The sequence below is a fragment of the Leptodactylus fuscus genome, chromosome 3 (assembly GCF_031893055.1).
Source record: "Leptodactylus fuscus isolate aLepFus1 chromosome 3, aLepFus1.hap2, whole genome shotgun sequence".
Lineage (NCBI taxonomy): Eukaryota > Metazoa > Chordata > Amphibia > Anura > Leptodactylidae > Leptodactylus > Leptodactylus fuscus.
This window is the reverse complement of record NC_134267.1, coordinates 174427382-174444839: the sequence shown is the minus strand read 5'-3', so window position 1 is coordinate 174444839 and position 17458 is coordinate 174427382. Positions and strand designations below refer to the sequence as shown.

Genomic DNA, 17458 nt, shown 5'->3' with positions numbered 1-17458 from the left:
CCTGGAAACCTGTGTATACTCACGTATTAACTTGCTGTAGACAAACCACAACTTCCACAATTACGAAATCAATATCAGAAAGCAAGCTGAGACGTGAGTAACAAATGTATCATAGATAGTAATGTAAATGAGCGTAGACAAATATACAGCACTCACGGGGGTGCCCTGTTTAGTGCGGAGGTGTAATAAAATTTAGTACAATGGGGCTTTTACTGTACATTCATATGTTAACAGGTTTTTTTCCTGTTAAATTCCATTCAGAGCAGATCATTTCAAATCAAACTGTAGTAACAATCTGACTAATTTACAGGAGTTATCTACCCTTTGTTGAATAGTCTGGGGGAGGTGAAAAGTCTTAAAAAAAAAAAAATCATAGTCAGCAATGCTATGGTGCCTCCCAGTGCGGTCTGTACGGTCCCTTGTTGTCTTCCGGCAGAAGTCACACGTGACGTCACTACCTGTGACATATCGGGGTCACTTCCTGATGCTGCTGATTGCCCTCAGACATCTTGTGACCGCTAAGACCAATCAGAAGCTCCAGGAGAAGGGAATAGACAATTAAATATTGAATACCTTAGGATAGGTCATCAATATTTAAAGGGGTTGTCCCATCACAAGGATCCTATCTATACTGCTTGTTAGTGTGGATGTAAGACTTTTCCTAAATACATTGCTTCAGCAAAACTGCTTTATTTGTCCACTATCTTACTTTATTCAATTCATTGTTGACACACCCTTGACTTATCTGCTCAAAAGTCATTGTGATGTATCTGCCTGCTCTCAGGGAGGGAGGAGGGGCTAAGTGCACGGGAGCAAGCCTGTGTTTCTAGCTATTCCTGTGTCTTTGTCCTGTGACCTAGCTTTCTGCTCTCAGATAAAGGAGGGGAGGAATGAGTGCTGCTTTCTTATATAGAACAGTCTAAATCCTAGTGGGCTAATGGACCTGGTCCCTCTGCTCACTAGGACTTAGCCGACTCTATATAAATTCTATATTATAGAACAAGCTAAATCCATGTTATAGGACCTTTGATGACATCACAGGTCCTTCAGTCGTCCCATAGGATCACGCTATGTGGTGGGCGGAGCTACACATCAATTTGGGGGTGGAGCTAAACTGGAGGTAGTCGGACAGTATGGCTTTGCATATGAAACTCCGCCCACCAATGACGCAAAAAAAACAGGAAGAAAGAAGATTTTACAGCAGAGAAGACTGGTGAGTATGCGATGTGGGAATCAGCTGGGGTTGTGGGATAGGGAAAATTTAAGTGTGGTGAAAAATAATTGCTTATAAGAGGTGAATGAGAGTACTGCCTCTTTATACCTGAGGAAGTCCTCCTGGGAGTGACTTTTTTTCCAGAGGCGTTCTGCAACCTATGAGGAACGTCTCAGTGTTTTAGTCAGGTTGGTGTGCCAGGGTTGACTATTGATCGGTCAGGTTCTGATGTTTGTGAAGGGGACCACAGAGTCGAGAGCTGAAGTTATTGTGGTATTATAGAAGGCAGCAGCGGCATCTGCGTCCTGGAATGAGGATATGTCAGCGAGTGGTAGGAGAGAGTCTGAGAGCGAGTGGATGTCAAGGCAGTTAAGGTTCCTGGGGAGCGTGTTGGTTTAAGGGTTGGGGTGTCTATTATAGAGGAGAGGATAGAGAATATCAGCAGGTTGTGGTCAGAGAGCGTGGACAGAGAGTTAGAGTTCATATTCAACTCTATGTGCTGATACAAAGTGTTCAAGTCATGCCAAGCCACCTACCGCCCAGGACAGTGGTTGAGGCGAGGGACATATGCAAGTGGGAATATGGCTACAATCTTTACCTGGTTTATTTTTTTACTTTATGTTACAGTAGATCAGTACATGTCTATCACCTGAGGGATCAGTTTGAGTTCACAGTAGCAGTGAATATAGTTGACCATATAAATCTATTATATCAAAATTAGAGATGAGCGAACAGTGTTCTATCGAACTCATGTTCGATCGGATATTAGGCTGTTCGGCATGTTCGAATCGAATCGAACACCGCGTGGTAAAGTGCGCCATTACTCGATTCCCCTCCCACCTTCCCTGGCGCCTTTTTTGCTCCAATAACAGCGCAGGGTAGGTGGGACAGGAACTACGACACCGGTGACGTTGAAAAAAGTAGGCAAAACCCATTGGCTGCCGAAAACATGTGACCTCTAATTTAAAAGAACAGCGCCGCCCAGCTTCGCGTCATTCTGAGCTTGCAATTCACCGAGGACGGAGGTTTCCGTCCAGCTAGCTAGGGCTTAGATTCTGGGTAGGCAGGGACAGGCTAGGATAGGAAGGAGAAGACAACCAACAGCTCTTGTAAGAGCTAAATTCCAGGGAGAAGCTTGTCAGTGTAACGTGGCACTGACGGGCTCAATCGCCGCAACCCAGCTTTCCCAGGATCCTGAATGGAATACACTGTCAGTGTATTCCCGTATACCCGATATATACCCCCGATACCCGTTCCAACGGTGTGCCCCCCCACCTTCACCCCAGAAATACCCTGCAAGTCCCCTAGCAATAGAATTGGGGCTATATACACCCACTATTTTTGCTACTGCCATATAGTGCCATTGTCTCACTGGGAATTCAAAGAATATATTGGGCTTACATATAACTTCAATTCCAGGGAGAAGCTTGTCAGTGTAACGTGGCACTGACGGGCTCAATCGCCGCAACCCAGCTTTCCCAGGATCCTGAATGGAACACACTGACAGTGTATTCCCGTATACCCCATATATACACCCCAAATCCCCGTTCCAACGGTGTGCCCCCCCACCTTCACCTCAGAAATACCCTGCAAGTCCCCTAGCAATAGAATTGGGGCTATATACACCCACAATTTTTGCTACTGGTATACAGTGCCATTGTCTCACTGGGAATTCAAAGAATATATGGGGGTTATGTGCACCCACAATTTTTAATACTGCTATACAGTGCCATTGTCTGACTGGGAATTCAAAGAATATATGGGGGTTATGTGCACCCACAATTTTTAATACTGGTATATAGTGCCATTGTCTGACTGGGAATTCAAAGAATATATGGGGGTTACGTGCACCCACAATTTTTAATACTGGTATACAGTGCCATTGTCTGACTGGGAATTCAAAGAATATATGGGGGTTACGTGCACCCACAATTTTTAATACTGCTATACAGTTCCTTTGTCTCACTGGGAATTCAAAGAATATATGGGGGTTATGTGCACCCACAATTTTTAATACTGGTATACAGTGCCATTGTCTGACTGGGAATTCAAAGAATATATGGGGGTTATGTGCACCCACAATTTTTAATACTGGTATACAGTGCCATTGTCTGACTGGGAATTCAAAGAATATATGGGGGTTATGTGCACCCACAATTTTTACTACTGGTATACAGTGCCATTGTCTGACTGGGAATTCAAAGAATATATGGGGGTTATGTGCACCCACAATTTTTAATACTGGTATACAGTGCCATTGTCTGACTGGGAATTCAAAGAATATATGGGGGTTATGTGCACCCACAATTTTTACTACTGGTATACAGTGCCATTGTCTGACTGGGAATTCAAAGAATATATGGGGGTTACGTGCACCCACAATTTTTAATACTGGTATACAGTGCCATTGTCTGACTGGGAATTCAAAGAATATATGGGGGTTACGTGCACCCACAATTTTTAATACTGCTATACAGTTCCTTTGTCTCACTGGGAATTCAAAGAATATATGGGGGTTATGTGCACCCACAATTTTTAATACTGGTATACAGTGCCATTGTCTGACTGGGAATTCAAAGAATATATGGGGGTTATGTGCACCCACAATTTTTAATACTGGTATACAGTGCCATTGTCTGACTGGGAATTCAAAGAATATATGGGGGTTATGTGCACCCACAATTTTTACTACTGGTATACAGTGCCATTGTCTGACTGGGAATTCAAAGAATATATGGGGGTTATGTGCACCCACAATTTTTAATACTGGTATACAGTGCCATTGTCTGACTGGGAATTCAAAGAATATATGGGGGTTATGTGCACCCACAATTTTTACTACTGGTATACAGTGCCATTGTCTGACTGGGAATTCAAAGAATATATTGGGCTTACATATAACTTCAATTCCAGGGAGAAGCTTGTCAGTGTAACGTGGCACTGACGGGCTCAATCGCCGCAACCCAGCTTTCCCAGGATCCTGAATGGAACACACTGACAGTGTATTCCCGTATACCCCATATATACACCCCAAATCCCCGTTCCAACGGTGTGCCCCCCCACCTTCACCTCAGAAATACCCTGCAAGTCCCCTAGCAATAGAATTGGGGCTATATACACCCACAATTTTTGCTACTGGTATACAGTGCCATTGTCTCACTGGGAATTCAAAGAATATATGGGGGTTATGTGCACCCACAATTTTTAATACTGCTATACAGTGCCATTGTCTGACTGGGAATTCAAAGAATATATGGGGGTTATGTGCACCCACAATTTTTAATACTGGTATATAGTGCCATTGTCTGACTGGGAATTCAAAGAATATATGGGGGTTACGTGCACCCACAATTTTTTATACTGGTATACAGTGCCATTGTCTGACTGGGAATTCAAAGAATATATGGGGGTTACGTGCACCCACAATTTTTAATACTGCTATACAGTTCCTTTGTCTCACTGGGAATTCAAAGAATATATGGGGGTTATGTGCACCCACAATTTTTAATACTGGTATACAGTGCCATTGTCTGACTGGGAATTCAAAGAATATATGGGGGTTATGTGCACCCACAATTTTTAATACTGGTATACAGTGCCATTGTCTGACTGGGAATTCAAAGAATATATGGGGGTTATGTGCACCCACAATTTTTACTACTGGTATACAGTGCCATTGTCTGACTGGGAATTCAAAGAATATATGGGGGTTATGTGCACCCACAATTTTTAATACTGGTATACAGTGCCATTGTCTGACTGGGAATTCAAAGAATATATGGGGGTTATGTGCACCCACAATTTTTACTACTGGTATACAGTGCCATTGTCTGACTGGGAATTCAAAGAATATATGGGGGTTACGTGCACCCACAATTTTTAATACTGGTATACAGTGCCATTGTCTGACTGGGAATTCAAAGAATATATGGGGGTTACGTGCACCCACAATTTTTAATACTGCTATACAGTTCCTTTGTCTCACTGGGAATTCAAAGAATATATGGGGGTTATGTGCACCCACAATTTTTAATACTGGTATACAGTGCCATTGTCTGACTGGGAATTCAAAGAATATATGGGGGTTATGTGCACCCACAATTTTTAATACTGGTATACAGTGCCATTGTCTGACTGGGAATTCAAAGAATATATGGGGGTTATGTGCACCCACAATTTTTACTACTGGTATACAGTGCCATTGTCTGACTGGGAATTCAAAGAATATATGGGGGTTATGTGCACCCACAATTTTTAATACTGGTATACAGTGCCATTGTCTGACTGGGAATTCAAAGAATATATGGGGGTTATGTGCACCCACAATTTTTACTACTGGTATACAGTGCCATTGTCTGACTGGGAATTCAAAGAATATATTGGGCTTACATATAACTTCAATTCCAGGGAGAAGCTTGTCAGTGTAACGTGGCACTGACGGGCTCAATCGCCGCAACCCAGCTTTCCCAGGATCCTGAATGGAACACACTGACAGTGTATTCCCGTATACCCCATATATACACCCCAAATCCCCGTTCCAACGGTGTGCCCCCCCACCTTCACCTCAGAAATACCCTGCAAGTCCCCTAGCAATAGAATTGGGGCTATATACACCCACAATTTTTGCTACTGGTATACAGTGCCATTGTCTCACTGGGAATTCAAAGAATATATGGGGGTTATGTGCACCCACAATTTTTACTACTGGTATACAGTGCCATTGTCTGACTGGGAATTCAAAGAATATATTGGGCTTACATATAACTTCAATTCCAGGGAGAAGCTTGTCAGTGTAACGTGGCACTGACGGGCTCAATCGCCGCAACCCAGCTTTCCCAGGATCCTGAATGGAACACACTGACAGTGTATTCCCGTATACCCCATATATACACCCCAAATCCCCGTTCCAACGGTGTGCCCCCCCACCTTCACCTCAGAAATACCCTGCAAGTCCCCTAGCAATAGAATTGGGGCTATATACACCCACAATTTTTGCTACTGGTATACAGTGCCATTGTCTCACTGGGAATTCAAAGAATATATGGGGGTTATGTGCACCCACAATTTTTAATACTGCTATACAGTGCCATTGTCTGACTGGGAATTCAAAGAATATATGGGGGTTATGTGCACCCACAATTTTTAATACTGGTATATAGTGCCATTGTCTGACTGGGAATTCAAAGAATATATGGGGGTTACGTGCACCCACAATTTTTAATACTGCTATACAGTGCCATTGTCTGACTGGGAATTCAAAGAATATATGGGGGTTATGTGCACCCACAATTTTTAATACTGGTATACAGTGCCATTGTCTGACTGGGAATTCAAAGAATATATGGGGGTTATGTGCACCCACAATTTTTAATACTGGTATACAGTGCCATTGTCTGACTGGGAATTCAAAGAATATATGGGGGTTACGTGCACCCACAATTTTTAATACTGGTATACAGTGCCATTGTCTGACTGGGAATTCAAAGAATATATGGGGGTTATGTGCACCCACAATTTTTACTACTGGTATACAGTGCCATTGTCTCACTGGGAATTCCACAAATAATTTGGGGATTCATTCACCCTACATCTCAGGCTCTTGCCATATTCACCCAGGTTGTCAGTGCTGCACCAGCTCGTTCCCAGACAGCTCGGCCCGAAAAACGCGTTACCTATATAGAGGATTTGGACAATGAAGACAACATGTTCTAAATCTAATGTCTGCACCTTCTCCAGAATTAAAATAAAGGCAGCGTTTAACTTTCAAATAGCACTGCACAAAGGAAGAGCTTATCAGCTTGTCTCATGACCTGCTACTAAAAAGTTTCATTTGTGTATCTTAATGTAAATATAGTTGTATAAGCTTTTTGGGTTTTAGGCACTGCCAAGTTATTTATTACCACCCACTCCCTTATAATGATGATGACGCCAAAGTCACTGTGGGTGTTCAGAGCTCACAGCTTTGGGTGACATTTGTCTTGCTCTCTGTCAGTACCAGCTGTCTTTTTGGATACCGTAAAGTTATGTTGACTTTATTAACAGCTATAGAAGCTTTAGCCAGGTTGTGACGGTGTGTAACCCTAACAACACTAAGTGGGATACACATTAATAGTCAGTCTATGTACGCTAAACGTATCACTGAAGTAATTTTTTTTCCCTCTCCCCTAATATAAGAAAGGAACAGACATTAGACCTAGACCGGGGTTCGAGGCTTGAAAAAATCCAGTATTATTTGTTCTTCATGATGTGAAATATGTGTTGAAAAGCAACCCAAGATGAAGTCAGCCATGTGTGCCAGTGTGTTACTTGGCATGCCTTTGCTGGCCCCAACTGTAAGGGTCACTCTCCATTTCCTCCATTTTCCACTCCCCTTCACACCATTTGTGGTGAAGCAATGGGATGCACTGAAGTGCACCCTCTAGCCTCGTGTGGGATAGGGACATCAGATGCCACTCCAACCCCCTCGTCTTCCTCCGCCAGCCAACGGTGCAAAGATGAGAGGAGTGTGCTCTGAATGTTTTCTGCCTAGCAGAGGCTAGTTCTCACTTACGAAAATGGCCCCACTTTGACCTGTATATCAGGCACAATGGTGTAGGTTTCAAAGAAACATGGCACCAACAAGTTGGAAAACGTGGGCCATGCGTGGACCGTGTTTGAGTCTGGCAAGCTCCAGATCTGCTACCAGGTTCCAGCCATTATCACAGGCGCAAAAATGCCAGGCCCCAGGTGTAGCAGGGAAAAAAAAATGCCATCTCAGCCAGGATGGCATCCCTGACCTCGGAGGCACTGTGCTGTCTGTCCCCCAAGCTGATCAGTTTCAGCACGGCCTACTGACATCTCCCCATGCCAGTGTTACAGTGTTTTCCGCTAGTAGCTGGGGTGGAGGTTGCAGCTTCGTAGGGTTTCAGTCTACTCCTGCCATGGCCTGGGAGAGGAGATAGGCCACCCCAGTTTGCACCCGGGGAACAGACTCCACCACATTCACCCTGCCTGTCATTAAAGATAAGCACTGCAGCATCCCTGACCACAGGCGCTTGTCCATGTGTCGGTGGTCAAGTGGACCTTGCAGCAAAGCGCAGAGCTCTGGGCCCGACTGATGTTATGGGACACATGCAGGCGCAAGGCAGAGACAGCACACCAAGAGAAGTAGTAACGGCTAGGCCCAGCATAGGGAGGTGCCCCAGCTGCCATCTGCTGACGGAAGGCCTGGGTCTCCAGAAGCATAAACAAACACCAACATCTCCAGGGCCAGCAGTTTATCGATGAGGCTGTTACAGGCTTGGGCATGGGGGTGGGTTGTATTGTACTTCTGCCTGCAATGAAAAGCTTGGGAAATGTGGAGTGGCTGGGAAGAGGCGCATGATGGTGCAGGCCAAAAGGGCGCATGAGGGTGAACTCCCCAATGTGTCAGAGATAGGTGTGTAGGTGTCCTTGCATCATATACTTGCACCATATTTGGCTTTGGAAGTTAATTTTGTGCCAAAAAGTGGTTAAGACAGCGATCCCTCAGCTACTCCCGTTACACTGTCTATTGAAGTTACCATCTGTGGAAGTGGACCACCATTTCTAAGATCCCAAAGGAAGCAGGCAAGAGATGTGCAGTTCAGAAAAAAAGATGAGAAAATAAGTTTAGGCTGTAGAGCACAGAGGGATCAGAGAGGACAGAGCTGGTGTCGGCCAGGTATTCCCACAACATGCGCCTATACTTGTCCCTCCTGGTGACACTAGGCCCCTGAGTGGCAGTAATTTGTCCAGGGGGGCCATTAACGTGTTCCAGACCTAGGAATAAGTCTTCCAACAGGGTAGAGTTTTGCATGCCTTTGCTTCTACCCACTGTTTTTGCTGCTTAGCTTCCCTCCACATCTACTCTGCTTTCACCCCTAAACATCACCCCAGTTTATGCCTTTGCTTCTACCCAGGTTTTTTGTTGATTTAGCTTCCCTCTACATCTACACTGCTTTAGCCCCTAGACATCACCCCTGTCCATGTGGGGTCGGTGGCCTCGTCATCCACCAACTCCTCTTCCAATTGCGCACTGCCCCCTTACTGCAAACCGCACATGACCACAGCTTGCCTTGATGGCAACTGTGTCTCATGATCCCCACTTAGGTCCAGACAAGTCGGTGGCGGGTCCAAAACCCCAAAATTGGAAGGAAATGGCAGATGCTGCAGTATTTCTAACACCTGTTCCTGGTGCTCGGGCCTGGTCTGTGTTGTACCCTGCACCCTGCTTAACGCATCTGCCATATCCGAAGTTGTGCTGAGCGCATGCTAATGTTTCGTGTCCAGTGCAATGGATGGGATGGGATTTCACATAAGTCTGCCACCCATGGCCACTCATGGTTGAGCAACTGAGGGAGTTGACTTTGACGAACCCGAGGGTTTTGGAGTTGGAACTACATCAAAGGTCTGTGCTGCTCACACACTCTGCTCAACACATGATATGTTTAGTGCCAGCAGTGTGGAGACGTCGCACAACAGCCGTTGTTCCAGCAGGTACAGGCGTTGTAGGAGTGCATAGAGGCTAGCAGCGGCAACTATACACTTTAAAAACTATCCGCACAAGCGCCACACTTTCACCAGTAGCTCAGGAACATTGGGGTACCTTTTTCAAAAGATTAGCAGCAATGAGTTAAAAACGTGGCCCAGGCATGGAATATGTTGCAGGCTGCCAAGCTACAGAGCCAATCCCAGGTTACGGCCATTATCACACATGACAACATGCCTGGGCCCAGGTGCAGTGGCAAAAACCACATTGCCGTCTCATCGAGGATGGCATGACTCACTTTGTAGGCAGTGTGCTGTCTGGCCCCCAAGCTGATGAGCTTCAGCACGGCCCGCTGACGTCTCCCCACACCAGTGTTGCAGCGTTTCCAGCTCGTAGCTGGGGTCAATTTAACAGCGGAGGAGGGTGGTGTTTCAGCCCTCCTCCCAGGAATGTTGTGTGGGGAGACAAGTCAGGCCACCACATTTTGCGACCCGGTCCACGCCTCAACTACATTCAACCACTGTGCCCAAATTGAAAGGTAGCGTCCCTGTCCGCATGCACTTGTCCATTCGTAACTGGTCACATGGAACTTTAGGGCTAAGCGCTGAATTTAGGGACCGCCTCATGTTTGGGGGAAAGTGCTGGTGTGGACGGCACAGTGCGGTGGCGCAGTAGACACTCTGCCCAAAAAGGGCAGAGTGTCCCCCAGCCGGGATTCCAACATCTCCTGGGCCAGATTTCTTGAGATGAGGCCGTTGAAGCCTTGGGCATGTGGGTGGGTTGCGCTGTACTTTAGCATGAAATGAAAGGCTTGGGAGATGGGGAGTTGCTGGGAAGAGGCGCATGATGGCGCGGGCAAAAGGAGAAATGGCAGGAAAAGGTGAGGATAAGGGTGAACTCCCCAAAGTGTCAGAGGCAGATGTGGAGGTGTCCTGGCTCCTGGTCTGGACTGCAGCGCCAGCCCTGTCAACAGTGGAAGAGGCAGTGGCCGCCAGGCCAAACGACGATTATCCTGCGCTTGCTCTCACCCACTGAGCCCAGGGCTTGCCTTCCAAATGATGGCACCCGCAAGAGGTGGTGAGATTCCTCTCCGCAGATCTCCAAACCATCTTGGACTTGCAAATTGCACTAAATTTGTCATGTAACTGACATGTATATGATGAGTCTATCCATTGTCTGTTCATTTTGGTGAAAGTCAGCCTGTCAGCTGACAGACAGCTGTGCTTGTCAGTGATGATGTCACCGGCTGCTTGTACCCCCAGTTTTTGCTGCTTAGCTTGCCTCCACATCCACACTGCTTTTGCCCCTACACATCACCCCTATCCATGCCTGTGCCTCTAGCCATAAGTCTGCCACCCATGGAAACTCATGGTGCAGAAAGTGAGGGAGCTGACTCTGAGGAACCCTTGGGTTTTGTAGCTGGTACTCCATCAAAGGTCTCTGCTGCTCACACACCCTGCTGAACATACGGTATCTAGGGTTAGAGCGTGTGGTGACCTCGCACAACAGTAGGTGCTTCAGGCAGATGTAGGCCTTGCTGGAGTGTATTGCGGCTAGCTCCAGGTACTGTAGACTTGGGAAAGTGGGTGTCCAAGTGCCGCACTTTCACCCTTAGCTCAGCTAATTTGGGGTATGTTTTTAAAAATCATTGCACCACTACATTGAACATGTGGGCCAGGCATGGAACGTGTTGGAGGCTGGCAAGCTCCAGAGCCCTCCAACAAGCTAAAAAACCTGGCCCCAGGGGCAGCGGGGATAAACAAATTGCCATCTCATCCAGGATGGCATCCCTGACCTCAGAGGCAGTGTGCTGTCCGTCTCCCAAGCTGATGAGCTTCAGCCCAGCCTGCTGACGTCTCCCCACACCAGTGTTGCAGCGTTTTCAGCTCGTAGCTGGGGTAAATCTAACAGCGGAGGAGGAGGAGGGTGGTGTTTCAGCCCTCCTCCCAGGAATGTTTTGTGGGGAAACAAGTCAGGAAAATTCTTGAAACGGGAGAGTTTTGCATCTTTGCCCTTGCTGCCTATGGACATCCCTTTGCCTCTAGCCACCATTTTCCCTGCTTTGCTTGCCTCCACATCCACACTGCTTTTGCCCCTAGACATCACCCCAGTCCATGCCTTAGCTTGTACCCCCAGTTTTTCCTGCTTAGCTTGCCTCCACATCCACACTGCTTTTGCCCCTAGACATCACCCCAGTCCATGCCTTAGCTTGTATCCCCAGTTTTTCCTGCTTAGCTTGCCTCCACATCCACACTGCTTTTGCCCCTAGACATCACCCCAGTCCATGCCTTAGCTTGTACCCCCAGTTTTTCCTGCTTAGCTTGCCTCCACATCCACACTGCTTTTGCCCCTAGACATCATCCCTATCCATGCCTCTTCCCCTAGCCATAACTCTGCCACCCCTGGAAACTCATGGTGCAGAAACTTTGGTTGCTGACTTTGAGGAACCCTTGGGTTTTGTAGATGGAACTCCATCAAAGGTCTGTGCAGCTCACACACCCTGCTCAAGATATGGTATTGTAGGGTTTCAGCGTGTGTGAATGACGGACAACAGCCTGTGTTTGGACAGATGTAGGCCTTGCTAGAGTGTTTTTAGGCTAGCAGCGACTCCTGTGCACTTGCAAAAGTGGGCGCACAAGCGCCGCATTTTCAACAGTAGCTTCGGTACATTTGGGTATGTTTTTAAAAAACTTTGCACCACTAGGTTAGACGTGGGCCAAACATGGAACGTGTTGGAGGCTGGCAAGCTCCAGAGCCGCTACCAGGTTCCAGCCATTATCACAGGCGTAAAAATGCCAGGCCCCAGGTGTAGCAGGGAAAAAAAAATGCCATCTCAGCCAGGATGGCATCCCTGACCTCGGAGGCACTGTGCTGTCTGTCCCCCAAGCTGATGAGCTTCAGCACCGCCTGCTGACGTCTCCCCACACCAGTGTTTTAGCGTTTGCCGCTAGTAGCTGTGGTGGAGGTTGCAGCGTCGTAGGGTTTCAGTCTACTCCTGCCATGAATTTTGGCCTGGGAGAGGAGATAGGCCACCCCAGTTTGCACCCGAGGAACAGACTCCACCACATTCACCCTGCCTGTCATTAAAGATAAGCACTGCAGCATCCCTGACCACAGGCGCTTGTCCAAGTGTCGGTGGTCAAGTGGACCTTGCAGCAAAGCGCGGAACTAAGGGCCCACCTGATGTTGAGTGACACGTGCTGGTGCAAGGCGGGGACGCCACACCGGGAGAAGTTGAGACGGCTAGGGACGGCATAGTGAGGTGCCACAGTTGCCATCAGGTCCGGGAAGGCGGGAGTTTCAACAAGCCGGAACGCCAACCTCTCCTGGGCCAGCAGTTTAGCGATGTTGGCGTTCTAGGCTTGCGTGGGTGGGTGGTTAGCGGTGTATTTCTGCCGGCGCTCCAATGTCTGAGAGATGGTGGGTTGTTGTAAAGAAGCGCCTGATGGTGCCTTTGATGGTGCAGGAGAAGGAGATAAGACAGAAACAGGGGAGGATGAGGGAGAAGTCAACAAAGTGGCGGAGGCAGATGAAGTGATGTCCTGGCTCGTCCTCTGGAGTGCATCGCCAGCACTGTGAGCAGAGGCAGTGGCATGAACGGCGGGCGACGTTTGTCCTGCCGTTGCTGCCTGCCACTGATTCCATTGCTTGGATTCCAAATGACGGTGCATTGAAGTGGTGGACAGGTTGCTCTTCTCAGGGCCCCTACTCGATTTCGAGAGGCAAATTGTGTAGACGACACTATATCTGTCCTCGGCGCATTCCTTGAAAAAACTCTACACCTTCAAGAAACGTGCCCTCGATGGGGGAGTTTTTCTGGGCTGGGTACAAAAGGGAACATCTTCGGACATTCCGGGTCTGGCCTGGCTTCGGCAAAGCAGCTGACCTCTGCCTCTGGACATGTCTCTGCCTCTAGCTACCCTTTTTGGTGCTGCACCTGCCTCAACATCCACACTACTTTCCCAGCTTGACATCTGCCTTGTCCAGGTGGGGTCGGTGTCCTCGTCGTCCACCACCTCCTCTTCCAACTCCTGTCTCGCCTCCTCCTCCTGCACAATGCGCATGTCAACTGGCTGCCCTGACAGCAACTGCGTCTCATCGTCGTCGATGAGGGTGGGTTGCTGGTCATCCGCCACCAAATCGACCGGAGATGGAATGGAGGAGACTCTAGTGTTTGAGCATCTGGACACAGATACTCGTCTGTTAGGTCCGTGGAATCGCGAAATGGAGGGGCAGGTTGCGGTACAGTCAAAGGAAGGGAGAACAGCTCTGGGGAGCAGGGACAGTTGGGGTTATTGTTCTGAGAAGATTGGGAATTTTGGGTGGAAGGAGGACAAGACTGTTGGGTAAGAGGAGGTAGAGGCTGACTGGCTGGTGGACAATGTGCTTTAAGCGTTATCCGACAGCCATTGCAAGACCTGTTCCTGGTTCTCGGGCCTACTAATCTTTGTACCATTCAGCCTAGTTAATGTGGAACTTTTGTGCAAAGCGCAGAACTTAGGGCCCGCCTGATGTTAAGGGACACACGCTGGTACAAGGCTCAACTCACCCTAAGTGCCAAAAACACTGCTGGTGCAAGGCTCTACTCATGCCAAGGGCCTCAATCTCTGCTGGTAGCTCAGCTTAAGGTCATGTAACTTTGTTTGGAAGGGCTCATGTTAAGGGCTAGAAAAGTGAATTTTGGAAGGTCTTACCACATCACACACACACACACACACACACACACACACACACACACACACACACACACACACACACACACACTCAAAATGACAGTTAAGGGTGAGGGCTTTTGGAATTCCCATTGCCTATTCCATTTGTGGTTGTCATGGGGAACGTGATTTAAAGGGGTGGTTGTTACTGTTTGTTGAGCTTAAATTGGGGTTTGTGTCCATCCATTTGGGGAGTAAAGAAGGTTTCCAGGTATTTTCCCACTTTGATAGAGGTTTTTTTGAATGTGGAAAGTGTGTAGTTGTTAGGCAGTGATGTTGGGGTAATAGAGGGTCTTTGGTGTGTTAGATGCCCCCAGGCATGCTTCCCCTGCTGTCCCAGTGTCATTCCAGAGGTGTTGGCATCATTTCCTGGGGTGTCATAGTGGACTTGGTGACCCTCCAGACACGGATTTGGGTTTCCCCCTTAACGAGTATCTGTTCCCCATAGACTATAATGGGGTTCGAAACCCGTTCGAACACACGAACATTGAGCGGCTGTTCGAATCGAATTTCGAACCTCGAACATTTTAGTGTTCGCTCATCTCTAATCAAAATGTGTGCTGTCAGACCAGAATATTATTGCATATATATTCTTAGAATTTTTCTTTGCATTGATCAGTAGTGTCATAGATGTAAATATATAAACACTTGTAACACACTTTATTGGTGGAGATTGTAATCTTCCTTATAACCCAGCCATCTGTAGTATACGCTTTCTACCCATAGGCTCACTATAAATGCTCACAACAAACATTTTCGCAACCATAAAAATGTGTCTAGTGTGAAAACAGAAATAAAAAGCATTGAGAAGGAAGAGGAGGGGGATGCTGCAGCACTTAGAGTTGGCATTTGACTGGCACTTACGGTAACTGGCAGAGGAAAGGAGAATTACCCAGGATGTTCTGGGTGTGTACAACTTCATATTTGATAATGCTACAGTTGCTTTATATTTCAAGCTATTATCTGTACATAGCTGCCAGTGTTTTAACCACATTTCCCTCAATATGACATAAAATCTAATATATAATAATCTAATATATAATTTCCTTATATTTTACATGTATCCTTGTCTCTTCTCTCTAGGGTCAAGAAAGTTTCAACTGTTCAATTGATTGCCTTCTTGAGAAATATTACCTATCCACGGTATATTCCCTGGAATTCATATTCGGAATTCTTGGCAATGGTATAGTGATGTTCGGATATATTTTCTGCATGAAGAAGTGGACAAGCGGAAGTGTGTACCTATTCAACCTGTGCTTATCAGACTTTGCCTTCCTATGTACCCTTCCTCTATTGATTGAAAGCTACACCAGTGGGAGTTGGATGTTTCAGGAGGTTCTGTGCTATAGCAATAGATACTTGCTGCATGCGAATCTCTACACTAGCATCCTCTTCCTCACCTTCATCAGCATTGACAGATACTTGATTATTAAATACCCTTTTAAAGATCATATTATGCAGAAGAAGGAGACGGCCATTTTTATTTCTTTCGGTGTTTGGATTGTGGTCATCTTAGAAATAGCGCCAATTCTGTTTTTTATAGAATTGCGTAACAACAGTCAATGTCTCAGCTATGGAAGTTCCGGGAAGGCACATAACAGCTTTATCTATAGTGTGTGTCTTACCATCACTGGCTTCGTCATCCCGCTCTGTACCATGTGTGTATTCTACATGAAAATGGCGCGCTTTCTGAAAACCAGAAGTGAAACCCTTACAACATCCTTCTCCCTGGACAAACCTCTCAGATTGGTATCTATCGCAGTGATTGTGTTCTTTATTTTATTCACCCCATATCACATCATGAGAAATGTCAGGATTGCATCCCGTATGAAGAGCTGGCATCTGAGTGAGCAAACAATGACCACCATTAATTCCATATATATCATTACACGACCTATTGCCTTCTTGAACAGTGTAATAAACCCTGTGTTCTATTTTCTGATGGGGGACAATTTCAGGGAAATGTTGCTAGCCAAAATACGGCACTGTTTCAAGACCAGAAATTGTCGCTGCATATACAATTCTGAATCTGACAGTAAAGCGAGGGATTATAGGACAGATTCTTAGCAGCAACAATCTATATGTTATGTATACTGTATATATAGTATTGTAGATCATATTCAGTATTTATCTGTTAAACAGAATGTTATTATATATAATATATATTTTGTAGAACTTTTCTTGCCAGATTAAGGCTAGGGCTATGTGGCGACTTTGGCTGCAGCCAAAAATCGATGTTCCACCCTGCGACTCATTCACTCATGTTAATGAATGGAGTTGCATTGTGATGCCACGTGTAGCACGACCATGACTTTAAAATCAAATATTGCATGACCTTTTTTTTTGCAATGGTCACAGCACCATCAGGCCTCAATGTGATTCCACTCACTTACATGAGTGAAGCTGTTGCTGGGCATAACGGTGGTCTTTGATCACGCAATGAGAGTCGCGACCAAATTCGCCATATAGTTCTTGCTTCAATGTGATATAAAATGCAAAAAAAAATTATCCGTATTTCACATTCTCAAAGATTGTAACAAGATGAAGAAAGAAGAAATAGAAATAAATTGTGTAACTGCAGATGTGTGCACCCATATCTTACATCTAAGATCTACTCTAAACCACCAGCATGCAGTAATCATGCGAAAAATCATCCAGCAACGAAACAAAAGTTTCTCCAATAAAAACTTTTCTTTATTTCATGTCCACAGGATAAAATATAAACACGCAGTCACAGGAAAAGGCAAAAAAAGGCTAACGTCAGACGACGCGTTTCGGATCTTATGTCCTTCCTCAAGGTCAAGGTCAGACCTTGAGGAAGGACATAAGATCCGAAACGCGTCATCTGACATTAGCCTTTTTTTGCCTTTTCCTGTGACTGCGTGTTTATATTTTATCCTGTGGACATGAAATAAAGAAAAGTTTTTATTGGAGAAACTTTTGTTTCGTTGCTGGATGATTTTTCGCATGATTTCTGGATTTCACTCCCAGCCAAAGGAGACTGGCATCCGGGCAAAGTTCAAGGATACGTATTTCAATCGGATG

At 46.2% G+C, this 17458-nt stretch overlaps 1 protein-coding gene across 1 annotated transcript in view; it reads left to right on the top strand.

The window, feature by feature from the left end:
* SUCNR1 (succinate receptor 1) overlaps positions 1-16480 on the top strand; it is a 31547-nt gene extending 15067 nt beyond the window's left edge. The window contains exon 4 of the mRNA XM_075269565.1: positions 15497-16480. Coding sequence (XP_075125666.1) covers positions 15497-16480 — 984 coding nt within the window. The remainder of the gene's footprint in view (positions 1-15496) is intronic.
* Positions 16481-17458: the final 978 nt, after the last annotated feature.